Genomic DNA, 27,675 nt, shown 5'->3' with positions numbered 1-27,675 from the left:
TTAAATATATATTTTTATTTTTTTGAGAATTTTTAGAATTATTATTATTAATTTATTTATTCATTTTTGTATTTTATTTATTTTTCCATATTTTTATTCTGTCTTTAATGTTTGGTCAGCATTTGCTGTTTCAAAGTGCTTTATAAATAAAGTTGGCTTGGCTAAATAGACAATGCACTGAATATAATGTATATAAAATGACCTGTTTTGAAAGTATCTTTAGGACTCTGCATTGTTTTACATACATTATAATGAATCCAGTCCTTTTTGGGCCCTTAAAGCATGTTTATAGAATTGTTATGTTATATTTGTTCTAATCCCTTCTGCCCTCTTGGTCAGATCTGTTTTGAAACAGACATTTTTATTGTCTGTGAGACTTTTTTAGCCACATAAATAAAGGAAATATAAAAATATTTTTTTCCAACAAACTGATTGCAGCTTCTATCTTGTGATAGGAATGCTCTTTCTGGCCAAAATGACTCAATATCGTTCATGAGAGACATGTTTGACATATTTTTTGACCGATTATGAGCCAACAAGTCATTTATTTTATAACAGTTTAAGTTCCCTGACACAGCGATCGGTTTGGTGTCTGGTTTGTGTTGACTAAGTATTTCAAATGTGTCACTGAACAGAACAAGACCTCAGATAATCCTGAAGAAAGCGAAAGAGATCAAAACTAAAAGTGAGTGACTTTATTTGTCCTCTGTCCTAAATTGCTCAATGCCTCCTCTTCCCGTTAGGTCCTCTGTGTTAATGGGTAATCAGTCATCAAATAAAGGAACTAACTGCATGTCGATAGAAACACTCTTGTTGCAGCTTCTGTTACTTAAAGGTAAAAATGAAGCTGCTACAGAGTCCAGCCATGCACCCCAGGTCTATACTGTGGATCCTCTTCCTCCTCGTGTTGGTCCATAAGGGTGAGCATTTCACTTTTAAGTGCATTTGATTGTGTCAGATGTGTGTGGACTGGTGCCACATGCCCGAGTGCGCTGTTTGTGCGTGCAGAGCTGCATGTTTGTTACCCACAGTTTTACTGCATGCGCTTTAGGGTCCCTGCAAAAGACCGCCTATGACTACGACTATGAATCATACGATGATGAAGAGCCCGTGAACTGCTCGGTCACAGAGAGCATCAAAGGTGGACATGTCACCTACTCCAAGGTAACAAAAGTAATATGTGCACCTGGGTGAGAGGTTTAGGTAAAATGCAAATGTACTGAATTTTAAATAGTGTAAATATTCAGTTTTAGTTCTCATAGTTTTAGTGTAGTTTTAACGTTGCTGACAACAGAAGAATTAGAAAGTTGATTTTCTGGTTATGATAAAAAAACAAAAAAATAAAATAAAATCCAAGTGATGCAACAGGGGCATGGCTTTACTGGAAAACCTCATGTTACCTAATCTGTTTATTTAAACAACTGTTTGTTTCCTCGCCAGGGAGGGCTGGTGGGCAGCGTGCTGACCTATCACTGCGGTCCAGGGAAATACCCGTCCCCAGTTAGCTACAGGACATGTGAAGAACATGGGGAGTGGTCGCCCATGAGACTAGCCAGTGGCAGGCGTGCATCTAGGGCCACATGCAAAGGTAATGTTGATGATGATGATGCTTTCAGTATCACACACACATGAAAGCGGTCCTATTCTGGTGTACACATACATCTTCCTCTCACCCAGACGTGCTGTGTCCGGCTCAGCTGCAGCTGGATCATGGTGACTTCTGGCCCAGGGACCAGTGGTTCGCTGTTGGGGCGACACAGAGCTTCTCCTGCCAGGAAGGCTTCACCCTGTACGGCTCAGCCGAGAGAAACTGCACTCTCTCTGGGGAGTGGACGGGAGAAACCCCCATCTGTAACAACCATGGTGAGAAAAGAAGAAATTAAAAAGCGAATCTTTCTGTATGAATCATAGAATTTTAAGGAACTCCACTTACATTTGCGCAGGTCTTCTTCCAGTTTATCACACTTGCTTATGCTGCAGTTTACACTGGAATGATAATATTATTTCATTGTGATGTGCAAATATTCTGATGCCTCAAAAGCCCATTTGCACAATTTCAACATGCTACATAGTTTTTATAATAAAAGCTAATTCTTTTAGTCACTGTAATAGGGAAAACATGAAAAGCCTTTTCAAAGATGCTGAAACTCCCAGAAATCACTATTTTATATTTTTTGCATCTGTTTGCAAATTCAGCTGATGACTGTGATGACCCGGGGATCCCACCCGGTGCCCTGAGGTCAGGAGGCCGGTTCTTTAGGGGAGAAAAGTTGACTTACCGGTGTCAGACCGGTCTGGATCTGCTCGGGTCGGCCGAAAGGTTCTGTCTGGAGCACCGGGAATGGAGCGGATCAAAACCACGTTGCCACGGTGCTTTAAATTTACAGTTTTCTGCCTTTAGTGTCACAGGACATGAATTTTTTAAGAACAAAAAAAGAAAAGAAAATTGAACATCATATCAGCAAATGAACAATGCTTTGCTTTGTCACAGGTCCATATACCTTTGACTCCCCCAGTGCTGTAGCTGCAGCCATGACAGGATCATTTGCAGGACTAATGGATGTACTGTCACCTGACGACAAAAAGAAAGGTGGTTAACATGAAATGTTAAGCTCATGTAGATTTAATTGGTATACACATAATCAGTAACAAAAAGCCCCCCAAAAAATCCACTTTGTGTGTTTAAGAGGAAAGCATTTCCTTTGGCCGAACCTTCCGCGTGGCTGAAGTCAGCCGTATGCACATCTACATCTTACTGGACACATCAGGAAGCATCGAAAGGGAGGAGTTTGAGAAATCCAGGAATGCCACCATTGCTCTGATCAGAAAGGTCAGCATTGAAAGAGCTCAGCGTGATGACCTGAGACCCGACAGTGAAATCCTTGATGCACTTATGATCCTAGTTTATGTGTCTTCCTCTTTCAGCAAGTAAGAAACCCACTCATGTTCTTCATTTTTTCTCCAGCTGGACAGTTACGATGTAAAGTTGAATTTCCACGTGTTGTCTTTTGCCACCGAGGCCAAAGACATTGTCGACATCATGGACGAAGAAAGTGGTAACATTGACAGCGTCATCTGGAGCATCGTGGATTTTAACTACACGAGTATGACTCTGCTTGTTCTGCCTTTATTTGAAAACCACGTCTTTTGATCTGAGTCAGTCTGGATCGCACCACAACTGTGATGCATTTTTTTTTCCATGGTGATTTATTCCTCTTTGTTTCTTCACATATAGGCCACGGGCGCAAGACAGGCACCAACATCCACGGTGCTCTTGAACGCGTCGAAGAGAGGATGAGCATCTTTAAGCGCAACAACAATCAATTTAATGAGACCCAGAACATCATCATCATAGCAACAGATGGTGACAACACTCAGAGACACTTTTTTTTTAATGCTGTATATATTACAATAAGTCTGAATATATAGGACGATACAGTCTGAATAGAATGAAAGTCTGAATACAGTGAGTGATGTTACAAAGGATTTGGGGCCATCTTTATATATACAAATATATGTAAATGTACATATATGTACATATATATATATATATGTATGTATCACATTGTAACAGAAAGTATTTCTGGAAAGTACTTTGTAACGCTGGTTTTAAAAGTGCTATACAAATATCATCAGAAAGTCTTTAGTCAACATTTATTCTCTCCTCATCTCCCCACAGGTTACTCCAACACAGGGAAATCGCCTCAGATTGTCCTCACAAAGATCCGGCATTTGCTGGGTTATAGTAACACAGACCCAGACCATACAAATGAGAAAATGCTAGGTATTGTGATGGAAATAACATATTAAAGAGGTTGAGCTGGAGTTGGCGCACTTATCTGCATTTATGTTTCCATGTGCACTTTCAGACGTCTATGTGTTTGGCGTCAAGGAGAAGGTGAACAAAGAAGAGTTGAATTCTTTGGCCTCAAAAAAACGTGGTGAGACTCACGTGTTCATCCTCCAAGACTATGACAAACTGGGAGAAGTGTTCAACAGCATCATTAGTAAGTAGAAATCAACCCACCAAACAGCCAAATGAAACCACATTAGTTATTTATCTTTCACATTTCATGCTTGTTGAAAAAAAACAAAAGTGAAAAACATTCATTTGTTTAAACTATAAATCAGGTGACGAGAGTGTGACCATGTGTGGGGTGGCTCAGGAAGACATCTCCAAGGATGCGCAGGAGGACGGGGAAAGAGCTTACACCACCCCCTGGCACGTGACTTTGAAATCAGTAAGAACTTTATTTCAATAAGGAATTCTTTGTGTTGATATTATCGAGTGGATTTTTACATACTGACATTTTCCTTCCCTGTAGCCTGACTGGGGAAAGGACAAGTCCTGCTTTGGATCCATTATAAGCCAGAACTGGGTGCTGACGGCTGCTCATTGCTTTGCCAGAGAAAGCACGGGCAGTGTCCCACGGCAGCTGGAGATAGAATATGGTTAGTGGTTATTGTGAAAATTCTTAAACGTGTAGATCAGGATGTCAGTATCATTTTACACTGTGGCCCACATACAGCCCACTTAGATCACAAGGTGGCCGGACCAGTGAAACTACATAATAAATGTGTGAAATTACAGAAAACGTCAGGATAGTTCGTTGCACAGACTATCCTGTAATTATAAAATATAAATATGTTACTATGGACTCACTAATAAAAAAACTGTTAGTGAATTACTTTGGTGTAATCCCATTTTATAAACCTTATTTAGTGTTTAATCTTATTTTAGATGAAAATATGAATTCTGTTTACATTTTCATTCTAATTTAATTTAAATCCTATCAGGTGGTTTTTAATCCTAAAAAATAAAATATCAGTAATATAGTGTTTAATCCTATTTTCTATTTGATCATATTTCTATCTAATTTAGTTCTAATTTACCTTTTTATCTTATTCAAGTTTAAAGCTGGTGACAAATTAATCTAATTTAATCGAATTTACTTTTTAATTCTAATATGCTTTTTAATCCTTTTTCATTTTAATTGCTGATAAAGTTTTAATTTTAATATGTTCTTTTAAATTGTAATTTAGTTTCAATATTCACAATCAATTAAAAAGAAACCCCAGTTAACTTTGTAATTTGGTTTTAAATCCTCATTTAGTTTTTGGATTAAAACATGAGATAAAAATGTCATCTTTTAATCCTGATTAAAACCCTCCAGTTGTGTGCACCCCCTTACTTTAGTGTTCTGGTCACAATTGAAGGGTCAGTTTTAACAGCTCTTAAATTAACAGAAGAAACATTTTCCACCACCAAATTCAGTTCAATGGGTCGTTCAGTGGTCGTTCAGGGGGTCAGAGGCCAGAGGGGGGGTGGATTCCCATTCATTTCCTATGGCGGTCACCTTCGACCGGGAGCATCGCAGATGTAACAAAGTTGATTAAAACACTTAAAATTCAACGAAAGAGGTGCTCATCACATTTATATGTTCAAGTGCATAGTGTGGAGGATGTCATAAGGCCTCGAGGCAATCGGATGTAAAACACAATATTTATGAGTTTTTTAATTTGTAAATCAGTCAGATTTGACCCGAACACGACAGGAAGGTAAGTACTAATCCTAGTTTAGTTTTTAATGAATAAACTGCAGATGCTAATCATTGTGTTATAGGCTGAAATCTTTTTTGATTGTCCTCAGGTCTCCCACCCTCCCAGGCAAATGTCAAATTCAAGAGAGTGATCATGCACCCCAGCTACAGCGTCAGCGCACTCAAACACAGAAACGTCTCAGAGTTTTACGACTATGATGTAGCTCTGGTGGAGACAAACAGGAGCATCCCACTGTCATGGATGGCCAGGTAAGACGAGTTATACATTGTGTGCGTTTCTAATCCTGTTGTCATGCTTATTGTCTGTGTACCGTACAACAGACCCATCTGCCTGCCATGCACCGTACCAGGCTCCCGAGCCATGAAGAAAGTCAACTCTACCTGTGAAGACCACAGTACGTGACCTTTACCTTCTCCACAACGTGATTTGCGATGAGTCTGTTAATGGTGTGACACAAAGCTGAGGATAAATCGTTGAATAAATGATAATTTATGTTCCAGGAGTGGAGTTACTAACGCTCGAGCAGACTCCTGCTTTTTTCAACCATAAGATGTCAGGAAGCACTACGAATAGGCTATTTGAACGCAAAGGAACACATATTCATACAGGGAGTCAGGTGAGTGCTGCTTTCATCTTATCATCAGTACTGTGTTAACAGTGATTTGTTACAGTGCATCATTTGTCTGCAGAGGCTTGGCTGTGTGGAGAAGGCAAGGAAGTTTGTAGAGCACACGGATGTGACTTTGGATGAGTTTGTACCTGACAGATTCCTCTGCTCTGGGGGAACTGCAGGATATCAGGATGCGGTCACCTGCCAAGGTCTGGTCTCTTCTGCATAGTAATCCTAACAGTTTGACCAACACAGGAATCACCTAACAGCTCAATGCGTTTCTTCATAGGCGATTCTGGTGGGTCCCTGTTTCTGCAGAAAAAGAAGCGCTACTTTCAGGTCAGTTTGCCGATATTTATAAGAGCCTAACTTTGCTGGGGAATCAGGATCAAGAGACAATTTCCTGCTCTCATCACCAGGTTGGTGTGGTGTCTTGGGGCATCGTAGATGTGTGTAAAATAAAAGGATTCACAAGGAGACCTCCTCCAGATGCTCGAGACTTTCACATTGACCTCTTCAAGATAATGCCGTGGTTGAAGCAGCATCTGGGGAAGGAGATCCAGTTCCTGCCTGAGATAAACTGAGCGGGTCCAGGATTAGACAGCAGGGACCGGCTTGATTTAACAGATTTCAACAGAGCAAACACAGAGGAGGTGAACTCTCTCCAAAATTAAATACTTTGAACCAATCAAATAGATTTTCTAAAGCTTTATTGTCATATTCAAGCTGTGCAGTAAAATTACACAAATCATATACAACATGTAGTAGAAAAGTAACTCTTCTTGTTTTTCTAAACCCAACGTACTACGTGACGCATTAAACTACTGTTATGTTCATTCATATAGATGTTCAACTGGCCTTTGTTAAAACAGTTTTAATAACACCTCTGATTTTGGAGTTGGACTTTGTGGCTAGAGATCTTATTGAATGCAGCTTGGACACACTGGGCTGAAATAAATGTTGACGTCTGCTGATGTTACTGGGTACCATTTGTGTTTTTTCTTTGTCAGAAAAGTAAAAGGTGTCCAGTCAGCCCTCAGAAAACTGTCTGAACAGAGTTTCTGATTCCTTGTCTTTGAAGCTTGGAACAAAGTGGATTTGGAGGATCTCGGAGAATCCCTCGGAGAGAGCAGGAGCCTGGAAATGTTTCCTGTTCAGGGAGAGACAAAAAATTTTTAGAATAAAGAATTAACCCGGTACTGAAAATGTGGACATGGGCCTTTTGCTACAACAAACAAATATGTCTTAAACTTAAAGAATGAGGGAGGGAGGGCTGTTCTTCCTGACCAGTGTTACTTACTTATAGCTGTGGAAAACCATGTCATTGACCTTGGCATGTTTGCTTTCTGACGGAGCCATCTCACGGAACTGCCGACAATAATGATGCTTTTTAAAAAAACAACACAAAAGACCACGAGTGTATAATGGGGCACTGTGGACGAGTGAGTCATACCCTGTTGTTGTGTTTGGCCTGCTCCAGAGTGGCAGAGAAGTGAAAGCAGCGACAAGGAACACCTGCTGCTTTGGCCACGTCCACATAGCTACAAAATACACACAAATACACACAAAGGAACAAAAATAAAATGATGAAAAACAACAATAACAATCACTTTGAGAGCATTTTTCTGCAAGGGTAAAATTAGTGCTTGTCATGGCTCTCCTTCTCTCTCTCTTTACTTATCAAACTTGAAATACAGCACTGGAGTCAAACAGCCTATCACATAATTCAATGTATTACACTGCGCTGATTCCACAAACACCAAGCAGATAAGTGACTTTATTAGACTTCAGTGTAAACAGAAGGTGAATATCTCCACCCTGATTGCAAATATCTGATATATACTTTGAATGTGATGGTAGATACTGGATACGTGTTCATCTTTGAATGAGTCCCCAGTCCAGTGTGTGCTCAGGTCAGGTGGATTTGAATATATGGGTGTACTATAACAAGTCAGGACACACACCCACACACGCACTCAGACTGAGGTGCTTTACCGTTTGCGAGACTCTGGGTCTGGATTTGTGTTGTCTATGGCGACGCTGCGGCCCTCCTTCAGAGCACGCTCACATGCCGACACACAGTTTTGCCACGAACCGAGTGTGTCCTGATCCGGAAACAAATGGAGAGGTGTCAGTATCACAGTAGACACAAGTAGTGACAAAAATATGGTGGCTGACTATTTAGGGTTGCTGTGGCTCAGGAGAGGCTGGTTCAATTCCTGACTGCTCCACTCTGCAAGATACTGAAACCCAATTCATCCCAAAATCAATTCATTGGAGTGTGAATGTGTGTGAATGAAGGCTTTGAGTGCTCAGGGAGAGTAAAAAAGCACCATATAAGAACCAGTCCATATATACCATATAGATCATTTTCACTATAGTTAAAATAGTTCAGTGCAAAGACGAAATTAAAGTGGAAAAGTGCTGCCATAGTTAAAATATTGGCGTAAGCACCACTCACCCTGTTGACATAAACGTAGCCCTTTGGAATAACATGGGTGTGGAAGAAGCTGGATTTACCCGCTGCAGATCAAAGGAAGACGGAACGAGATCAGAAGGGTGTTTGTCAAAGGTGAGAACAGAATGATGACTGGTTTTCTTACATGCTGGGAATCCCACGGCAACAATGACTTCGGTGTCACTGGAGGTGAGGGAGGCGGACGGTGGGTCGTATAGCCTGGCAGCAGAGTCGAGCTTAGTCTAGCAATTTAAATAAAGACAACCATCAATGAAACACAGAAGCAGAAGACATATATAGTGTAATATGTACAGACTATATTGTACCCACAGGGTTAAATTCAGGCAGGCTGTAGGGGGCGCGCTTCCAACCCAAAAAGTACTCCTCTGGGGTGTAGAACTGCAATCCGATGTTCAGAGCAAACTATGACATAAAAAATATACATCCTCCGTTAACATAAAGAGACGACAAGTAATACTTGACATGCCACAAAAGATCAAGAGTGTAAATAGGGTTTCCTCTAAGCTGCTAACATAGCTCTTACCAGGCGGTCACTGCAGGAGAAGTCCTTTTTCTTCTTCCCTGGAGCCCAGTTTTCTGGTCTTCCTGCGGCATCTGAGCACAGATGTAAGTCACATGCTGTGTGTGCATGTTTGTGCAGCTTGTACGTGATTGAGTTAATGCTAAGGTTCATTTAGGAGGGAGATGGGGGAGGGACTGAAGTTAGTTTAGTCTCCAAACTGCAGAACTTAGTAGATAACGCGATGTAGGGATGCGCAATTTAACAATGGTTAAATGTTCAAAAATAGCCCGATATTTTCTTCTATTTATGATGAAACCAAGTTTGTGCCCTGTGACAACAGCTGGAATAAATGGACAAAAAATAAGCAAACAGGAGAAAAAAGAAAACATTAAATGTACTCGCACTTATATAACACTGTTCTAGTATTCCTGACCACTAAATGTGCTATATAAGTCCCACTTTAGATTCATTTAGCACTTTGTTCTATGCATTTCAAGCCCTGTGAATTCCTCACATCTGTGGCCAGTTTTGAATCACTAGCTACTGTAGCATGCATGTCTTTGGAAGAAGGAGAGAACCCACACAGGCACAGGAAGAACATGCGAACTCAGTATGGAAGGGCTTCAGCCGGGGTTTGAATGGAAAACCTCTGTGTGAGCCGACAGTGCTTACCACTGCATCAAAGGAAAATGAATGGGTACTGAGTAGGCCAACAATTCAAATAAATATCTAAATCTATCACACACAAGTACTCCTACTTGTTACTCAGTATTATTTCAGATTTCAGCATTTCTACTCTTCACTGCTGGGATTTAGATAACAGCCAGTACTGCATTACGTATGGGCAGCTTCTTACTGTGAAAAGAAAAACTCCACAGCTGGGATCACTCACCTCCAACATAAAAACTCTGTGTCTTGTCAACAGTCATGTCATCATTGGCCTGAGCAGGAAACACACATGCAAAAACATTCAAACTCAATAATAATATCTTTAAAATAAAAAAAATAAGGACTTGCTGAAACACAAGTATATGTTACACTCACATAAACACATTGAAATACATACACTCATTACACCATTGCATCGTTTTTGTTCATTAAAACTGTGTTTGTGGATCACATGACTTTTTAAAATGATTTCATAATCAAATCAAAGGCTTTTCATTTACTTTTTGTTGTCTTACTCTCCTTTGTTTTATTGTGGATGTGATATAAAAAAAACAAAGCCAAATGTGCAACAGTGAAATGAGAAAAGATGAGGGCGGCTTCTATGACTCATCACATCTGTTAACTGCTTCTTTGTGCAGGCTGTGTCCGTGTAAATAACATATGAGGTGTGGCTCTTAAGTGGGCGTGTGTGCCTTTTTCATGTATGTTACCTGGCATTTACCTTCTCACATAGGTGATTCCACATTCCCATGACTGGTTTCCTGTAAATACCAGGACCGGTTGCTACAAACACCTGAAACAAAGACAGTGAGATCACCATAAATAGTACTATGAACAATGAGAACCAGCCCATGCAACACGACCAACCTGCACAGGCAGCTTCAGAGTGGCAAGGATGTCCTCCACTTTGGACTTGAACACTTCTGGTCTCAGTTTGCCTTTAGCAATCCCCAACTGGTTGGTGAAGAAGACCACCTGCAGGATTAGAGACAAACCCAGTGACAAATGCTGCAAGAGCAAATCAAATTTTACCTTGCAAAATTAAACTTTAGCATTAGCATCACTTAACATTAGCTTCTCCTCACCTTGTAACCTTTTTTGAGCAGGCTGGCTAGCTTGGGCTGAATCTCTGGGTACAAAATTCTGGTAATTAAACACAAACAAACCGTGAAAGTCAGACAAACAATCTGGAAATGAAACTACGAAAAAAGAAAAGAGCACAGACACTCATTTGTAACTCTTAGCTGTAGCTAAAATCAAATAAAATGGAATAAAAAAAATGAACAGGAGTGCAGACGTACTTCCAGTCATCTGGTGCTGTGGGAAAGACTTTGCCAGACTTGGTGGTGATGATGCAGCCATCAATGTCAAACCCAGCGATCTGGAGTTAGAAGAGGCAAATTAGCCGTATCTTTCACAACACCTTGTGCATAACACATAAACCTGAATTTTAACATCTTTTTCATCTCTGAGTCAAGCTCGTCTGCTCATGCACCTCTGGAGTGTTTTCAGCACGGCTGCTCTTTTCAGATTGATCCTTGGAAACCCACGACTGCATGCATCGTGAGCTCTGCAGTTCAAACAAACTTTAAATTTGTACAGGCAGCAAGCACCGACTCCTCTGACAAACTGACCCAAATTTCACATGAAGGATCATCGCTGGTGATGACAGCCGGGCCTTTCACGCAGCAATACCAGGAGCATGCTCGGTGCCCTGTTCCCCTCCTCCCTGCACCCAGACCTCAATACCAAAATCTCTGCCCACTGCTCACCCCACACAGCATATTTGAATCCATGTGACACACTGGATGTGATCCAGCAGCCACTGGACATGATCTAGCAGTTACTGGAGAGACGCAAATCAAAGGGGACAGGATTGGAATTCCACTGAGAAACCTAAAAAACAAAGCAGCTGTGATGGGAGACCTCCAGAGGAGTTTGAGAAGATGATCTTGAAGGGGTAAATGGCTGTGATTTTAATCAGGTAAGGGGTTTTTTCTTATTTTGATGGGTGTATTTTCTGACCTTTTGGACCCCAGTTCACACAATAACAAAAAGAGTTACTGATTAATTTTATGAGAAGAGCTGAACATGATATGCTGCAGAGTTTTTAGGTCTGACACTCATTTGTACGTTATATAAAACACTGCCTGCTGTAGATAGAGACTCAGTATCTGCTGATCATCTGAATGAATCACTCCCCACCTTGTCACTCCCTTTGACACCAGCAGCTGTGTAAACCATTAAGCTGCCAAACTGCTGCCAGCTGCTCTTTAGACTTGGTTTTGAAGACGATGACGGCTGGATGCTGCTGCTGCTGCTCTCCTCTGTCAGGGATTTTTTGGCAAATTCCTGAAGGTGCTTGAGCCGTTCCTCAGCCAGTCTCTCCTCCTCATCCTGCTCCTCCTCTTTCATCTGCCTATCAGAAGCTTCCTCCTCTTGTCTTTGGCGCTTCACCTCAGGTTGCTCTTTCTTTGGGCTCAGTTGCCTTTTAGATGACTAAATAACAAGGAACAAAACAGCGATTTCTCTCATTCTGGCTCCTCTTTATACATATAGAGATGCTTGTAGACAGTTAGATGCATGAATCAATACATCACAGAGGTTTACCTTCACGGGAGAGCTGGGGAAGAAATCCTTTATGTTGCGTTTGGGTGTGGGACTGGACTGTGCCTCTTTTTCTTTCGAGCTTGTCCCTCCTTTTGTCTTATCTGCTGCTTTCAGCCCTCTCTGTGCCGTGCTGGAGGTGATTCCGTTGGAGCTCAGAGAGTAGTTCAGTGCGAATGGGTGGCTCTGGTTAACTAGGTAGAGAGTACCTCCATGGCTGAGTTTACCAGACTGACCCCGGCCCAGCTTCTCACCATCCACGAAACTGGGGTTGGGACCCAGCTGTGGAGAAATGGACATTGGACTGTAGCAGTTACAGTTAGCACATGAGCTGTGAGGTAACAAGAGTGGACAAAGAGGACAATGTGCTGACATCAGCTTTGAACATAATGACACAATGGTTGCGGGTGGATCAGGTGTAATTGCTTGGAGTTAAATATTAACTCGCGGTGATGTTGAAGGGAGTGTGCTCTAGTTTAAAAGGCAGGGTCATTATTCTACTGTGGAGGCACCCAGTGTTTGTTCTTCATACCTGTGTAACAACAACATCCTGGTCTGCAAAGCAAGCCACCACCTTCACTGTAATAAATAAAAAGACACACACAATCACACACACACATTTCGTATGTATACACATCTAGAGCTGGGACCAAAAAAACTAAAACAAGACAAAACAACAACTGTTTAACTCATTTTAATGTAGATTTGCCATTTAAATGCAGTGTTTATTTTGCAATATCAAAACTAAATGCAGGAAAGAAATGCCTTTCCTAATTTAGAAAATTACCATGTGCCATTACATACAGTACTGTGCAAAAAAAGTCTTGAGCCACCCATGTTGTCGTTATACTTTAACAGACTTGTTTTTTTTAAATAAGTCTTGAGCAATAGTTCTCCTGGATTTCTCAAGGTCTTCAAAGTTTTCTTTGGACATTAGCTGCTTTTTCACTCATTTTCAATCCACTCCTTGTACCTGACCGTTTTCAGAGAGATTTTTTTAAAATTTTGTTTTGTTTTATTTAGTTTTTTTTTTTTCTTTGTTTTTTTGTTAGGCCACTTAACACTGACTGGCATTAAACTATATCTAATTCAAGGAAGGAAGTAGTGTTGTGTCTTTAAATAAAAGTTAAAGAACCAATTCCAAACTGTGTTGCAAGAACACAGTCATTTGTTGCCATTTCCTTAATGGAACCTATGAGAAATAACAAAGATAACTCAGTCTGCCAGGCAGAAAACTGTATGTTTGCACCAATATGGTGATTCCCAAAGAGCTATTACCTGAATATTTGGCACATTTCAACATGGCCTGCAGTTTGTCCTTAAAAAATTTTGAGAACACCCAGTAAGCATGCTGTCTTGGGACCTGTGTGAGGCCACTGTGGTCCCCAGCACAGGCATGAATTGTAGGGCACATCTGGCCCCCAACCACTGAAACATTTATATACATACCTACTGATTTTCAGGAAGGAAAAAAAAAAAGTACCAGCCTGGTTCTTTTTCTTGCTCTATTTGACTCCCCGTGGATGCAATTTTAAGCTCCTCACTTAATAAGTACATATATCTGTATGTAAAATTGTAACCAAAGTTCAGTCATCATGAGTTTAAATCCCTGTTAGTGACTTGTAGAGTGAATGAAAGACACTCAAAACACAAAACTCAGCACCACTGATTTACTTTCTCACATAAATACATGAATGAATGAAAGCTTACAGCCACATTAGCAGTATTTTCTTGCGCTGTACACTGTAAAGTACTTTACAGCTTTAGGGTGGTTTGTTATAACGTTTAAGCTTCAGCAGAGCACGAGCACTAACAGCTTCGCAGATTTAAATCTAGAGGGTCTCGCGGTAAATGTGGCACATAAGCGGGACGCCTCACCCTGATGTCTGGAGCACTTCTTATCTGTGACACCAGTGTCCGGACCCCGGCCCAGAATCACAGCCCGTCCATCTTCGAGGGGGATCCGAGCTCCAGAGGCGCCAACCAGCGTGCAGGACATTCGAACACGCGGCCACAGAGAGGCTGTCTGCCCCTGTGTTTGTGTTTGAAACTCTTTTTTTTAGTCAAGCCAAAGTACAGGACATTAAACGGCCTCACGCAGTAGTGTTTATCATCATTACAACTTCAACTACCTCAATTTCTTTTCGTCTTCTAAAGAAAAACTTGAAGAATGTGTGAACTAGAAACTGCAGGGAACTGATTTTGCAGCGTTGTCCCCGCGGTCCGACACAAAAATACCTACGTTTAGCAACGTCGTCCCCGCGTGAAGTTCCGCTCAAAGTATAGGTTATATGAGCAAAGTCGCGGTCAAGCTAGCTGGAGCTGAAATAATTTTGTTTCTTTTATTTTCTTTTTTTGAGGGGGAAGTCAGCATTGAAATCACTTAAGTTTTAATATATATAATGTGTAATGTAAGAATGATAATGTACAATATATGTACAATCATGTGTATGATAATTTGTTAATATAGCAAAACGTGTTCTGGACTGCGCAATCACATGGTAAAAAAACAAAACAAAAAACTGCAGGATAAAGAAGACTTTATTCTGCTGGGTTTGTGAGTCATTCGGCACTGGTACCGTGTTATCTGGAAGAAAAGCGCAACAACATAGGTGCTGCTAACTGGACCACGGCGTAATATTTCCATAACATGTCGCCACTCTCTCGTTGTTGACACGTGTAATATAACAACAATGCATAGTCATATTACTCTCCCTAGATGGAATAAGACGTTGTCATTTGCTGCTCATTGAAGGAGTTAAATATTACATCAGTATTGGTGAGTCACTATTTTCGTTTTCAGGTCCTATAATGGGCGAGACGGGAGAAAAAGTTAATACGGAAATAAGACAAAGTAACACATTGTTCTGGTTACACTTTGGGCTAAAAGCTCATCTAAAGACTAATTTAGTGTGACGAACAACTGATCACTATTTATTATGCAAACTTTAAGTCTAAAGCGGAACGACGAACGAATAAAGTGTAATCACGCTATGCTATGGTCAAGCTGAAAGATATTATACTTTGATATAATGCAAAACCCAGAGATTAAAAAACACTATATTCTGCTGTTTATTTTACCTCCAGAAAGTTCTGTGTTGTGCTTTTCATCATTCACAACTATTTACTAATGATGACAGGATGAGCAGGTTTCTCCGTGGGCTACATACTTATTTAGGGTGTATCAGTGATTATACCCTTGACATATTGATAATGTTGACATAGCTACTGCTGTCAGTTTCCATGCTTTTGTTTATTTTTTGCTGTGTTCAGTAGCCCGTCTGTGGGCTGTCCTCATCGTAAACCTACCACTCATGAGCTTATCTCCTCAACTCCTCAAATAGGCACTCCCTTTCAGATTCTTTATTCTGTCAGGTAGAGTTCTTTGTGTGTCACCTGCCTTCAAAAACTATTGAGCTGGAAAGTCATCTTGCAGGTAAAATATATATAAATAAATAAAAGAATGCCCTTTTTAAAGGTGTTTAGTAGTAACGAGATATGTAAACTCTGATTCTTGGTGCTATCATGTGGAAAGCAGTTATTCATCTCTGAACCAGCTTTATTTTAGAATTTGCTGTAATATCTTGTCATGATGTATGAGGCATTAGTCACCAGTCATACTTTCACTTTATTTATTTGTTTTCGTTATTCACACTACATGGTGAATATGCTTCTTGTTATTCTGTGAATACATTTCTTGTTTTTGCATATATTATCTACTTTAACTGCTGCCTAAGTGCAAAAGTTTGTTTCACCTCAAGTGAATACATGTGCTCAAATGATAATAAAACGATGTAATTCTTTTTTCCCTCTATCTCTCAGGTCACCTTGGCATACATTGATGCAAGAAATACTGTGAAGTCGAATCTGCTAGCACAACTTGCCCTCGATCTTCATCATTCTTCAGAGTAAAAATCCTCTACACTATGTCGTCCAACCAATCATTCAAAAGCCAACATGAAGAAGCCTACATGTCTCTGATGAGAGGCCTGAAGGAGCTGGACCTACAGGGATCCTATGTTCCCAGTGACCTGGTCCTGATCGGAGACCATGCCTTTCCTTTAGCAATGAACAGCCGAGGTCAGGTCCTGATGGCTGCCTCTCTGTACGGCAGTGGAAGGATTGTGGTCCTGGGTCATGAGGGCTACTTGACAGCCTTTCCTGCTCTGGTAGAAAATGCTCTGACCTGGCTGAGAGGTGATGGATCTGATAACCTCTGTGTAGGGGTGCAGAGAAGTGTATGTGCAGTTGCTGATAGCCTCAAAATATCCAGCTTCCAAGTAGAAGTTGTGGGAGCTTTCAGTGACAAGCTGGGAGTTGGTGTTTATGTGACCGATGCCTACAGCGTGGGCTCAGACCCAACAGACCTGGTGGCATTTCTGAAAGCTGGAGGAGGGGTGCTGATAGCTGGGCAGGCGTGGAGCTGGGCTGCAGATCACCCCAAAGAGAACACACTGCATCAGTTTGAGGGGAATAAAGTGTCGGGAGTGGCAGGGATCTACTTCACTGAGCGTTGTGGTGAGCTGGAGAACCTGCCTGTCTACCCTCAGATCCCGTCCTCCTGGATGTCTGTGGTGTGAGTACATGCTATAACTATTTTAGATTCCATGTTTGTTTTTTTAAACCCACAAGATAAATACAACATGAAATAAATTGCAATGTACAGGGTGGGCCATTTATATGGATACACCGTAATAACATGGGAATGGTTGGTGATATTAAAGTCCTGTTTGTGGCACATTAGTATATGTCAGGGGGCAAACTCCTCAAGATGGGTGGTGACCATGGTGGCCATTTAGAAGTCGGCCATCTTGGATACAACTTTTGTTTTTTCAATAGGAAGAGGGCCATGTGACACATCAAACTTATTGGTAATGTCACAAGAAAAACAATGGTGTGCTTGGTTTCAATGTAACTTTATTCTTTCATGAGTTATTTACAAGTTTCTGACCACTTATAAAATGTGTTCAATGTGCTGCCCATTGTGTTGGATTGTCAATGCAACCCTCTTCTCCCACTCTTCACACACTGATAGCAACACCGCAGGAGAAATGTCAGCACAGGCATCCAGTATCCGTAGTTTCAGGTGCTGCACATCTCGTGTCTTCACACCATAGACAATTGCCTTCAGATGACCCCAAAGATAAAAGTCTAAGGGGGTCAGATCGGGAGACCTTGGGGGCCATTCAACTGGCCCACGACGACCAATCCGCTTTCCAGGAAACTGTTCATCTAGGAATGCTCGGACCTGGCACGCATAATGTGGTGGTGCACCATCTTGCTGGAAAAACTCAGGGAACGTGCCAGCTTCAGTGCATAAAGAGGGAAACACATCATCATGTAGCAGTTTCAAATATCCAGTGGCCTTGAGGTTTCCATTGATGAAGAATGGACCCACTATCGTTGTACCCCATATACCACACCAAACCATCACTTTTGTCGTTCCAACAGTCTTGGAGGGATCCATCCAATGTGGGTTAGTGTCAGACCAATAGCGGTGGTTTTGTTTGTTAACTTCACCACTCACATAAAAGTTTGCCTCATCACTGAACCAAATCTTCTCCATGAACTGAGGGTCCTGTTCCAATTTTTGTTTTGCCCATTCTGCAAATTCTGTGCGCCGATCTGGGTCATCCTCGTTGAGATGCTGCAGTAGCTGGAGTTTGTAAGGGTGCCATTTGTGAGTAGCTAATATACGCCGAAGGGATGTTCGACTAATGCCACTCTCCAGTGACATGCGGCGAGTGCTATGCTGTGGGCTCTTGCTGAATGAAGCTAGGACAGCCACTGATGTTTCTTCATTAGTGACAGTTTTCTTGCGTCCACATTTTGGCAAATCCAACACTGAACCAGTTTCACGAAACTTAGCAAGCAGTTTGCTAACTGTAGCATGGGAGATGGGTGGTCTCGTAGGGTGTCTTGCATTGAAATCTGCTGCAATGACCCGGTTACTGCGTTCACCAGATATCAACACAATTTCGATCCACTCCTCACGTGTTAACCTCTTCGACATGTCAATGGCTGTGAACAAAGAGAAACTTGTAAATAACTCATGAAAGAATAAAGTTACGTTGAAACCAAGCACACCAAGCACACCTATAGACTGCATATACATTTTTTATTATCATTTTATTCATTTATTTTGTTCTTTTTTTAAATCTTGTGCCGTTTCTGGAGTGCAGAAACACATTCCAATTTACAAGTATGACTTACACTTAATGTAAACTTTTACATCATTTTACATGGACTTCATTTGACAAATTATGTACAATATCTCCCGAGATTAAATTCAGCACCTGTGAATTCATAACAACAGTATTTTTACAGGAACTTGTTGATAATAACATTAAGAAAATCAATTTTATGTTGAAGTTTCATATTTATTGTTTTTATACATAGTCACTGGTAATAATTATACAACATGAATGCAATTCAAATTTTCATGGTGATAATCTTCCAAAAATGTAAAAAATACTATCACTTGTATGTTGGTTAATTTTTTGTTAAGATGCAAAAACTCATTTGAAAATGCAATTTATACAGTTATTCTTAAATGTGTCTCTTATTCCTGCCGTGACTCTTCCACCTTTCAGCTTGGGTAAGGATTTTGAGGACGACTTGCAGTTCTTACTCCAGGGGGCTTCAGAGTTCCAGGTCCCGTCTAATTTAACTGCTTCCGAGGTTCTAGTCCACGGACCGCTAGCATTTCCCATCGCGACCACAGGTGATGGACGGGCGTTCCTGGCAGGAGGCTACTATGGACAGGGACGAGTGATTGTGGCTACACATGAAGGATTTCTGGGACTCGAGGTAAATTTGACATTTGTTATTTTCACTATATATATATTTTTGTATTGTATATTTCTGTCAGCACTTTGCTGCTTACAGTAGATTTCGGCCATCTGTGATGAGATAATATAAAAGAACATTCTAACCGTTTGATGTCTGAGCCATCATTGGTGATAACCCTAACCCTGTATGAGGCATGACGCAGGAGTTAGAGTTGGTTGTCTACTAATCTAAAGGTTTGTCGTTTGATCCCATCCCCAGTTTGGATGTTGAAGTATATTCGGCAAATACGCTGAACCTTAAGTTTCTTTTGATGTCTATGGTATGAGTACCTGAGTCTGAGCGTGGTGAATGTTGGATTAAAAAGTGCTTATATGAATGGGTGAATGAGGTTTGTGGTAGAAAATGCTTTGAACGCTCAAATAACATAGAAAAGTGCCATTTAAGTACCAGGCTATTTACAAAAGAGAACGTGAATAGGTTTTGATGTGTGTCATTATAATGTATAGTTTCTTTGTTCACTAAATGCCAAGACTTGGGTGAGCAATTTAATTCAAAACAAAGCTATTTTTATTGCATAGGATGGATAGATGGATGAAGGTTAAAGTTGGGGATTGGGTTCACCACTGATGATGACTCAGGTCTCAAACGGTTAAAAATGTGTGTAGGGTTTTAGATTTGTGCAAGTCAGAATGGATGTATGACTGTTTTTCTTGCGTGCCTGCTGTGACTTTGGAGCAAACATTGCAGATACAAAAAATCATATATTGTGATATGGTTAGGGTTAGAAATGAGCAGTAAGCAGACCTGAAATGGTTAAAAAGGAAATGTTTCCGCTGTTCTGACAAATCTTTTATACATCACATGACTGCCTTTGTTCCTGCTTTCCTTCCATTTTTTTAGAGCATGGCTCCATTTTGGCAAAATGCCATCCACTGGTTGGATGAAGGGCGCAGAGGGGTTGTAGGTGTCATGAATATAGATGCTGCGATCAATATTCTCAGCAAGTCAGGGCTGAAGTGTGAGAAGACAAAACTCAGGAAAGACCTCAGCGTGTTTGTGTGTAAAGCGTATATCACTGAGCATTTGGAGGAAATCAAAAACTTTGTGGCAGAGGGAGGAGGCCTGCTGATTGGAGGACATGCCTGGTACTGGGCACAGACACATGCTGGGCAAAATCCACTTACAGAATTCTCAGGTATGAAAATGCACCACAAAACTCTGATTATATAAACTTGATGATCTGGTTTCTCCTGGCCCTGATAGTACGACCTTGGCTAGCTTGGCTTTAGCTTAGATTGTTGCCATTATAGTGCAGCTGGTTGACCTGGCGACCCATGTACCAAAGGCTTTGTGGGAGCCTGGGTTTGAGTTCGCCCCATTCACCTCAAACCTCTCCCCTCTTTCCTGTCTAGTCTCTGCAGTGCCCTGTCAAAGAAAGACTGAAATGGAAAAATAAGTAAATGTGGACTGATTGGTCATGTCCAATGATCAGTCCAGAAGGGTAACGAGCTGTTCCACAGCCAAAATGGAGTGTGCATTTTTTTTTGTGAATTTCACATGCAACAGTTAAAGGCTTCTCTTTAACCTCGAATAAACGTTGGTGGGAAGGCTGAACACTGTAATACTCTACAACTGTAGCACACACCCTTGTCCACATTTTTGAATAATAAGGATCACCACCTTTGTCTGCCATCTATGGTTTTTATAGAAGTTGTTAAAATGATTTTTGGACCCAACTTGCTGGTAGTGTTTTTATATCTTACATGTATCAGCCCAGAAACTACTCAAAATGCTTTTATGCTACAAACCACATTTACCCATAAAAAGACACTATCATAGAGCTCTTTTATTGTATGCGTACAGTGCTCTGACAGCACACACAGTGTCATCCAAATAACAAAACTTCTAATTAGTGTCACATCTCCAACAATATACTAGAGTATATTTTGTCATTTTTGCTTTAATGTCTTTCAGGAAACAAGATCTTAAACCAAATGGGATTGAGCCTGTTGGGCGCAACAATCGGAGGAGGAACATACAAAGCCCTTGTACCCACCCAGGCTATTAAAGACAGCTACCACTTTCGGCACCTTCTATACCGCTTTGCTGCCCATGTGACTGCAGGTGAAAAACTTAGCAAGCACGAGGAGGGATGTCTGAAAAAGCTGGGCAACGACTGCAATGCCTACTTGCAGATGAAAGCCCATGACTCCTCCCACTACCGGCAAGTGCTGGCCACACTCACTGATGTTTTAAAAAGGTCAGGCCTGCCACAGGTGAGTAGCTGCCCTTTATGGATGGGGTTTGGTGAGGGTGGAGGGGTCGCTCGTCTGCCCCTTTTTTTGCAGATAGTATCATAATTTTGGGACATATCTAATAACATTCACCATTCACTTTCAAGGTGAGTGAAAAAAGCCCTGCAAAGAGTGCCAAAGACCACCTCCTCCTCGCTGTGGGTACCCAGGTATATAAGGTTTGCCCAGATCCCGATGCCCTCCTGCCCTACCTCATCAAGGACAACCCAATGATGCCTGTTGTCTATAACCACCGGATCAAGGTTGATGTTGATACAGCAGGTAAGATCTCACTGCTTTGTTCAAAAATGTGAATGTGGTTATTTGAATTTAAGGACAAATTTAAATTGTACAGCAGTGTTCAGCACGATGCAGTAATGTCTGTTGCTTAGTGTCACACAGTATTAATATATGCACCTCATTGTAGACACTGAAAACTGTGAATTACATTTTTTAAAATGCACATTTTATACCTGTAAATGTCCCTGACTGTGATCTTTTATAATTGTGTGTTTCAGATAGGGAAGAGTGGATCAGCACCGGTCTCTACCTCTCTCCTGGTATGAAGACCTACATCTCCATACCACCTCAGATTGTCAAAAAGAATTGGAAGGTACAGCATATGAAGTCAATTGATTTTGAGTTCACTCAGAATGTTGCAACCTTGTTACCTAAAGATAGCGAGGTGCCAGAAACTGAAAAATCCCAGACAGAAAGCTTGTTTGTGGTGAATAGATACTGCAAGTTGTTTCAGGCCATTTAGTTGTTTAGACACAGAGCAGTCATTGCAATTTTTAGTTATTCCTTTTGTTGCACACTTTATGGTATTGCTTATATTGTTATATTTTTGCTTGTATTATTGCTTATAATGCATTTTCCTTTTCTTCTGCAGATTCAAATAGGATGTCAAACTGATTCACTGCACAAGAACGATGTGCTGAAGAGACCACCGTCTGTCCATGAGCGATTTCCTGTCAGCTCAGAGATGATACAGGTTTGGAACCTTTGGGGAGGACTCATCTACCTGGTGGCCCCACCCAAAACACAAGTGAAGGGGTTGGAGATCACGGCGCAGATGGCTGTACCTGCTCCATATTATAAGTCTGGTGAGTCTGTGGTGGATTGGACTTTAATATGTGTTTGCACTAGTGTGTACCCTTGTTTGCACTGGGCTAATGGACTTTTTTTTTTTTTAAACAGTCTATAATTTGAGGGGCTGAGGGCAGCATCTCCCTGGTTCTAATCAAATATGAAGTTTTAGCTAGGACAATTCAGATAAATCTGTTTTAGTTTAAGTGTTCAGTAAAGTAAAGGAGGCAAATATCCAGCAGTTTAACTTATAAACTTCTACAATGAATTTGGATTTCCTAACTGTTAATATTTCAAGTTAGTTTTAATTCTAACTCTGTTTTTCACTGTGTAATAATCTACAGCAATTTAATAGATCCACTCCTCTCTTTGTTCTTTTCAGGTGTAACAACTGCAGCTGAGTGGTTAACACTGCGCACAGCTCCTTCACCCTGGGCAGAGTTGGAGTTTGAAAACATCATCCTCACCATACCATCAGATGCTGTTCGGGATCTGGAGCGACCTGACGAGGTCGGTGCTCTGTGGGATGAAATCATGAGGGCTATTGCAGATCTGGCTGCCAAACCACACAAATTTCCCCGCAAGGAGCGCTTTGTGGCAGATGTGCAGATTTCTCACGGTAAGTGCATTTTGCTTCATGTTGTACAGTACACACCTCCCTATTATTTTCTTATCATATATAGAGTCTCAAGTAATGCTGGGTGACAGGCAGGGTATGCATGGACCAGTTCTCTGTAATAGAACTAGCAAACAGAAGGACACTGTGTTGCCAAAAGTATTCACTCACCAATCTAAATTCAATTTTTCAATTCAATTCAATTCAGTTTTATTTATACAGCGCCAAATCACAACAACAGTCGCCTCAAGGTGCTTTATATTGTAACCTAGACCCTACAATAATACATACAGCGAAAAACCCAACAATCATATGACCCCCCCCCATAAACAAGCACATTGGCCGTGACCAGTTGTTGTGACAGAAAGAAAACAGGATAAAAAACATGCTGTGGAAGAGAGCCAGCGATTGATAACAAGTAGGATTCAATGTAGAGAGGTCTGTTAACACATAGTGAGTGAGAAGAGTGACGAGGAGAAATATTTAATTCATCATGGGAATCTCCCAGCACTCTAAAACTATTGCAGCATAACTAAGGGGGGATTCAGGATCACCTGATCCAGCCCTAAGTATATGCTTTTTTCATCACCAAGCACAATGCAAAGCACAGCATGCCGTCACTGGACTCTTTGTATCGGACCACACAAATGTGCTTCTGGAAGGATGGTCAAAAATTTCCATAAAAACACTCCTAAATGTTGTGGAAACCCTTCCCAGAAGAGCTGAAGCTGTTATATCTGCAAAGTATGAGCTGACATCATAAACCCTATAGATTCAGAGTGGAATGTCACTCAAGTTCATATGGGTGTGAAGGCAGATGAACAAATACTTGGCGACATAGTGCCTATATACTGTTACAATGCTGGCTTTACCTGTCTATTAAGTTTGAGAAAATGAAGTAAGAGTGTGTACGCTCAATCCCTGTAAAGCTCAGGCTCTAGAGCTCTAAATGCTTATTCTCGATGCTTATTTTTTCCTTCTACTTTTGTTCTGTTTGAAATCCCTGAGGGCATATATCCCCATCTTAGGCACACAGCTTAGCCTCTGAGAATCCATTTGTTGTTGAATTCTTGTGTTTACAAGGGACAACCAATCAGAGAAATTGGTTTAAACATCTATCCAACCATCCACTGGAGTCTATCCCAGCTGTCACAGGGCAAAAGGCTGAGTAGACCCTGGACTGTTGCATTGAAAAACCATAATCATGTCATACTTTTGCTTGTTTGTTTGCTTGTTTGTTTGTACATATTTTTTTAAAGAATTTGTTTTATCAAAGCTATAAAATCCGAAAGAATCATCACTATAATACTGTTCATTTCCCCTTTTTCTGTTCAGGTTTTATGCATGCAGGTTATCCTATCATGGTGCAAAAAAACTCAGCTGCTGAGCTTGTCGGTGTTAAGAAAGGTAAAGGCATGTGGGGCGCCATCCACGAGTTGGGACACAACCAACAGAGAGGTTGCTGGGAGTTCCCACCACACACCACAGAGTGTACATGCAACCTGTGGTCAGTGTATGTACATGAAGAGGTGCTGGGCATCAAGAGGGAGAAGGTGGAGTAAATCACATGCGTCTTTGAGACCAATGGCCACAAAAGCTTTTGTTGAATTGTGATGCTTTTCATATCAATCAGTTTTAGAAAGCATAACTCTTCTTTTGATATCCTATGAGGACAGAAGACTTAACACTCTTTTCCCTTAGAGTACAATGCTTAACAGTCACCTCATTCCATACTGTTCAATGCAGGCTCATGGAGCTATGACTGCAGCAAATCGACAAACTCGAGCCACGAATTACGTCGCAGGAGGCAGGAAACTTGAGAGCTGGAGCATGTGGGTGGCTCTGGAAACATATATGCAGGTGAGAGAATTCTACTCTGTAGAGAAACTGTCCTTTGTCCACACTGGAGTGACCTGCTTTCACTGGAAAAAAATGGTTGCATGTAAAACTGAAAGCAGAGTGTGAAACAAGGAGAGTTCAAGAAACTGTGAAATGATATCTTTTAAATCAAGTCACTATCAAGAAAATGTGGAGACAGAATTAAAACAGTATCTTAACAAACAGAAATAAGCCCGACATGAACACTTTATTGCACATAACATGATTATCAGCATTATGATTTTTGTCTCATCTGTAGCTCCAGGATAGGTTTGGCTGGGATGCCTTTAAGAAGGTGTTTGCTGCGTATCACCACATGAAGGACATCCCCAAGGACAAGAAAGGAAAAATGAACCTGTATGCTGAGACTTTCTCCCAGACTGTGGGGATGGACCTGACTGGCTTCTTTAAGGCCTGGGGCTGGCCAATAGAAACAGCCACTGAGGAGAAGCTCTCCGCACTGCCTCCCTGGAATGATCACCCCATGACCCAGTATGACTAAACTTCAGACCACTGCAGTGTGCAGAGAAATGGTTTCAACCAATATCTTAATTTGAAGTGAATGATGAGCAACACGGTGAACTGATTTGGTGTTTGGTGTTCTGTTTTAACAACATTTATTAGAGTATCAGAATAGAGAAACAGAAATGATGTGGTGAGGTTGTAGGTATTGAATTCAGTTTGAATTTTTTTTTTCTTGATGTACCTGTACGGGGGAAGTACAGTAGGCTTTCACTTACAGCCAGGTAGACTAGACTTTTGAAGATACCAAGAGTTGGATCTTTGCCTTTATTTTGTACAGGGCTGAAATCATAGCAAGGCATTGCACTACTATAGCATACAACGCAATCACTTGCCTTACACTGTGCTCTACTGAATATGTTCACTGCAACCCTTTCCTTACAAGTAGTAGTCTTTTATGAGGACACAGGATTTTTTCCCCAAAGTCATAAGGACACTAATATTATTAGAAATGTGGATTTTCTTTATGTGAATAAGCATAATATTGAATCTCTCATTTGCTCTGCTGCTGTATTTTCATGTTTGCATTATGTTGGGTCAGACTTTATAATAAAAGAACTTCAGTCTTTAGTTTCACTACACTGATATCTGAAACAGCTTCAATAATAATCCACTTTATCTTTTTCCATTAAGACCTTAAGTGAGAAAAGAAGTGAAAGACTTCATTTTGAAATACCGTTATATTGTAGCTGCATCAATACAGTGTTTCCCAAAGAGCCATTAGCTGAATACTTGGCATATCTCAACATGGTCTGCAGTTTGTCCTTACAAATATTTTGAGGACCCCCCATAAGCATACCCTCTTGGGACCTGTGTGAGGCCAATGTGGTCCCCTAGTACAGGCATGAATTGTAGGACACATCTGGCCCCTAGTCCTCAAAACTTCCCTTGTTTATCGCGGGAGTTACGTTCTAAAAAAAGTGAAATCCACGAAGTAGCCAGCTTTATTTTTATTTTAGATGTTTTAAGGCTGTAAAACGCCTCACTGCACACTTTATACACTTTTCTCATACAGGCATGAACATTTTCACACTTTTCTCTCTTGTTTAAACACTCTCAAAGTTCAAACCTTTGTAGAAAAATAAGTCCAGTATTATAGAATGAAACCAAAGATCAAACCCTGTTTTCAGGTCCAGAACATGTGAATAGAGCAGCTGCCAGAGAATTCAACATTAATGAATCAATGGTACGGAAGCAGAGGAAGCAAGAAGAATTAGTTGAGTAAAGTTTGACTTATCTGACTGTTTTGTTTGTTAATGCGCCTTGTAGTGCGGTCTGCCTCATGGTCCGAAAAATTACGGTAACTTCTACCTTCCTTTAGCACAGAGGTTCCCAAAGTGTGGGGCCCGCCCCTAGGGGGGCGCAGAGCCATTGCAGGGGGGGCGCGGTATGAAAAGAAAAAGGAAAAAAAGAGCGCTTGGACACTGTGGACAGGTTTTTGACGGGGCTCCCACACAAACGCAAAGCAGGAGATGAAGCATCGCCAAATATGTTTCCAAACCAACTTCCTTCCAAGCCAAAGACAGGAAAATATGGTGAAGCATATCTTCCCTTTGGCTTCACCTGCACAAGTGCCAAGGTAGGTCTCCCCTGCAAAATTAGTTTTCCCTGCGTCGGGAGCAGCGCTGGGCTCTCCAAATCACGAACAAATAGTATCCCACATTCTTGATTTTTAGTTCACAAACACTTCCTGTAATGACTAACTACTCCTGACATTTTGGACATGTTAGCTCTTTATGCAGTAAAGTTACAGTGGGATACAAATAATATCAGGCTGATCCTGCCGTAATTTGTTCCCCCGGTTCAAATCACAGACAAACAGTATCCCACAGCTGTTTATCTGTTTAAACCCATTTTGCACAGAGAGACATTTTTTGAAAAATGTATTGACAGCAATGTTGAATATTATTACACAGGAAAAAAAACAACTACACGTAAAATAATTACACCGTGACGCCTCTGCCTTTCTAAATGCAGGGACAGTAACTGCGTGTGTATATGTAAGCGTGTAAAACCTGAAGATAGTCAGATTAACAGTATTTTGTCTCTATCTGC

The 27,675-nt window shown here is 41.0% G+C and overlaps 4 protein-coding genes across 7 annotated transcripts in view; 3 read left to right on the top strand and 1 right to left on the bottom strand.

Annotated features, from left to right (window-relative positions):
- The first annotated feature begins 758 nt into the window (after positions 1-758).
- On the top strand, positions 759-7,012 carry si:ch1073-280e3.1 (complement C2). Its single transcript, XM_003449291.4, has 19 exons — positions 759-920; positions 1,052-1,164; positions 1,441-1,588; positions 1,678-1,863; positions 2,197-2,370; positions 2,492-2,590; positions 2,688-2,830; positions 2,966-3,104; positions 3,236-3,364; positions 3,680-3,784; positions 3,870-4,007; positions 4,132-4,241; positions 4,326-4,452; positions 5,651-5,810; positions 5,883-5,956; positions 6,063-6,178; positions 6,252-6,381; positions 6,462-6,511; positions 6,592-7,012. The coding sequence occupies exons 1-19, from the start codon at positions 842-844 to the stop codon at positions 6,754-6,756; spliced, it is 2,385 nt and encodes a 794-aa protein (XP_003449339.1). The 5' UTR covers positions 759-841; the 3' UTR covers positions 6,757-7,012.
- On the bottom strand, positions 6,736-14,735 carry pnkp (polynucleotide kinase 3'-phosphatase). 3 transcript variants are annotated; one of them, XM_003449323.5, is made up of 18 exons: positions 14,672-14,735; positions 14,308-14,461; positions 12,962-13,008; positions 12,433-12,711; positions 12,028-12,321; positions 11,124-11,203; positions 10,908-10,965; positions 10,690-10,797; positions 10,544-10,615; positions 10,046-10,094; positions 9,175-9,245; positions 8,961-9,053; positions 8,776-8,872; positions 8,634-8,695; positions 8,168-8,277; positions 7,626-7,713; positions 7,473-7,540; positions 6,736-7,322 (listed from the first exon to the last, which is right to left on the bottom strand). In XM_003449323.5, exons 2-18 carry the CDS (start codon positions 14,426-14,428, stop codon positions 7,202-7,204), a joined length of 1,818 nt encoding a protein of 605 aa, XP_003449371.1. In that variant the 5' UTR covers positions 14,429-14,461; positions 14,672-14,735; the 3' UTR covers positions 6,736-7,201. The 3 variants fall into 3 exon arrangements, with proteins under 3 accessions (XP_003449371.1, XP_005454368.1, XP_005454369.1); XM_005454311.2 differs by lacking the exon at positions 14,672-14,735 and adding an exon at positions 14,562-14,665; XM_005454312.3 differs by lacking the exon at positions 14,672-14,735 and having other exon boundaries at positions 12,433-12,760; positions 14,308-14,665.
- On the top strand, positions 11,547-26,205 carry LOC100697431 (TRPM8 channel-associated factor homolog). 2 transcript variants are annotated; one of them, XM_019367520.2, is made up of 12 exons: positions 11,547-11,806; positions 16,252-17,005; positions 19,023-19,239; positions 20,122-20,416; positions 21,196-21,497; positions 21,623-21,797; positions 22,034-22,128; positions 22,408-22,621; positions 22,987-23,223; positions 24,556-24,773; positions 24,967-25,080; positions 25,358-26,205. In XM_019367520.2, exons 2-12 carry the CDS (start codon positions 16,356-16,358, stop codon positions 25,598-25,600), a joined length of 2,760 nt encoding a protein of 919 aa, XP_019223065.1. In that variant the 5' UTR covers positions 11,547-11,806; positions 16,252-16,355; the 3' UTR covers positions 25,601-26,205. The 2 variants fall into 2 exon arrangements, with proteins under 2 accessions (XP_019223065.1, XP_003449338.2); XM_003449290.5 differs by lacking the exon at positions 11,547-11,806 and adding an exon at positions 15,039-15,208 and having other exon boundaries at positions 25,358-26,190.
- Positions 15,792-27,675, top strand: part of LOC100697164 (TRPM8 channel-associated factor homolog) — a 28,259-nt gene continuing 16,375 nt past the window's right edge. The window contains exon 1 of the mRNA XM_025898246.1: positions 15,792-15,865. The gene's annotated coding sequence lies outside the window, so the exon portion shown is untranslated. The remainder of the gene's footprint in view (positions 15,866-27,675) is intronic.

Source organism: Oreochromis niloticus, linkage group LG14 (genome assembly GCF_001858045.2).
Source record: "Oreochromis niloticus isolate F11D_XX linkage group LG14, O_niloticus_UMD_NMBU, whole genome shotgun sequence".
Lineage (NCBI taxonomy): Eukaryota > Metazoa > Chordata > Actinopteri > Cichliformes > Cichlidae > Oreochromis > Oreochromis niloticus.
Note: the sequence above shows the minus strand (reverse complement) of the source record. Positions and strands in the feature narration are given on the sequence as shown.

What these genes read in the sequence shown, in the direction of transcription:
- si:ch1073-280e3.1 (XM_003449291.4), top strand. Translation starts at nt 842, where the DNA reads ATGAAGCTGCTACAGAGTCCAGCCATGCACCCCAGGTCTATACTGTGG. An exon ending in ATATTCATACAGGGAGTCAG is followed by an intron (nt 6,179 to 6,251) that starts GTGAGTGCTGCT and finishes ATTTGTCTGCAG; the next exon opens with AGGCTTGGCTGTGTGGAGAA. An exon ending in AAAAGAAGCGCTACTTTCAG is followed by an intron (nt 6,512 to 6,591) that starts GTCAGTTTGCCG and finishes TCTCATCACCAG; the next exon opens with GTTGGTGTGGTGTCTTGGGG.
- pnkp (XM_003449323.5), bottom strand. Translation starts at nt 14,428, where the DNA reads ATGTCCTGCACGCTGGTTGGCGCCTCTGGAGCTCGGATCCCCCTCGAA. An exon ending in ACAGAGTTTTTATGTTGGAG is followed by an intron (nt 9,246 to 10,045) that starts GTGAGTGATCCC and finishes ATCTGTGCTCAG; the next exon opens with ATGCCGCAGGAAGACCAGAA. An exon ending in TCTCCTGCAGTGACCGCCTG is followed by an intron (nt 9,054 to 9,174) that starts GTAAGAGCTATG and finishes TTTATGTCATAG; the next exon opens with TTTGCTCTGAACATCGGATT.
- LOC100697431 (XM_019367520.2), top strand. Translation starts at nt 16,356, where the DNA reads ATGTCGTCCAACCAATCATTCAAAAGCCAACATGAAGAAGCCTACATG. An exon ending in TGCTCCATATTATAAGTCTG is followed by an intron (nt 22,622 to 22,986) that starts GTGAGTCTGTGG and finishes TGTTCTTTTCAG; the next exon opens with GTGTAACAACTGCAGCTGAG. An exon ending in CTCTGGAAACATATATGCAG is followed by an intron (nt 25,081 to 25,357) that starts GTGAGAGAATTC and finishes TCTCATCTGTAG; the next exon opens with CTCCAGGATAGGTTTGGCTG.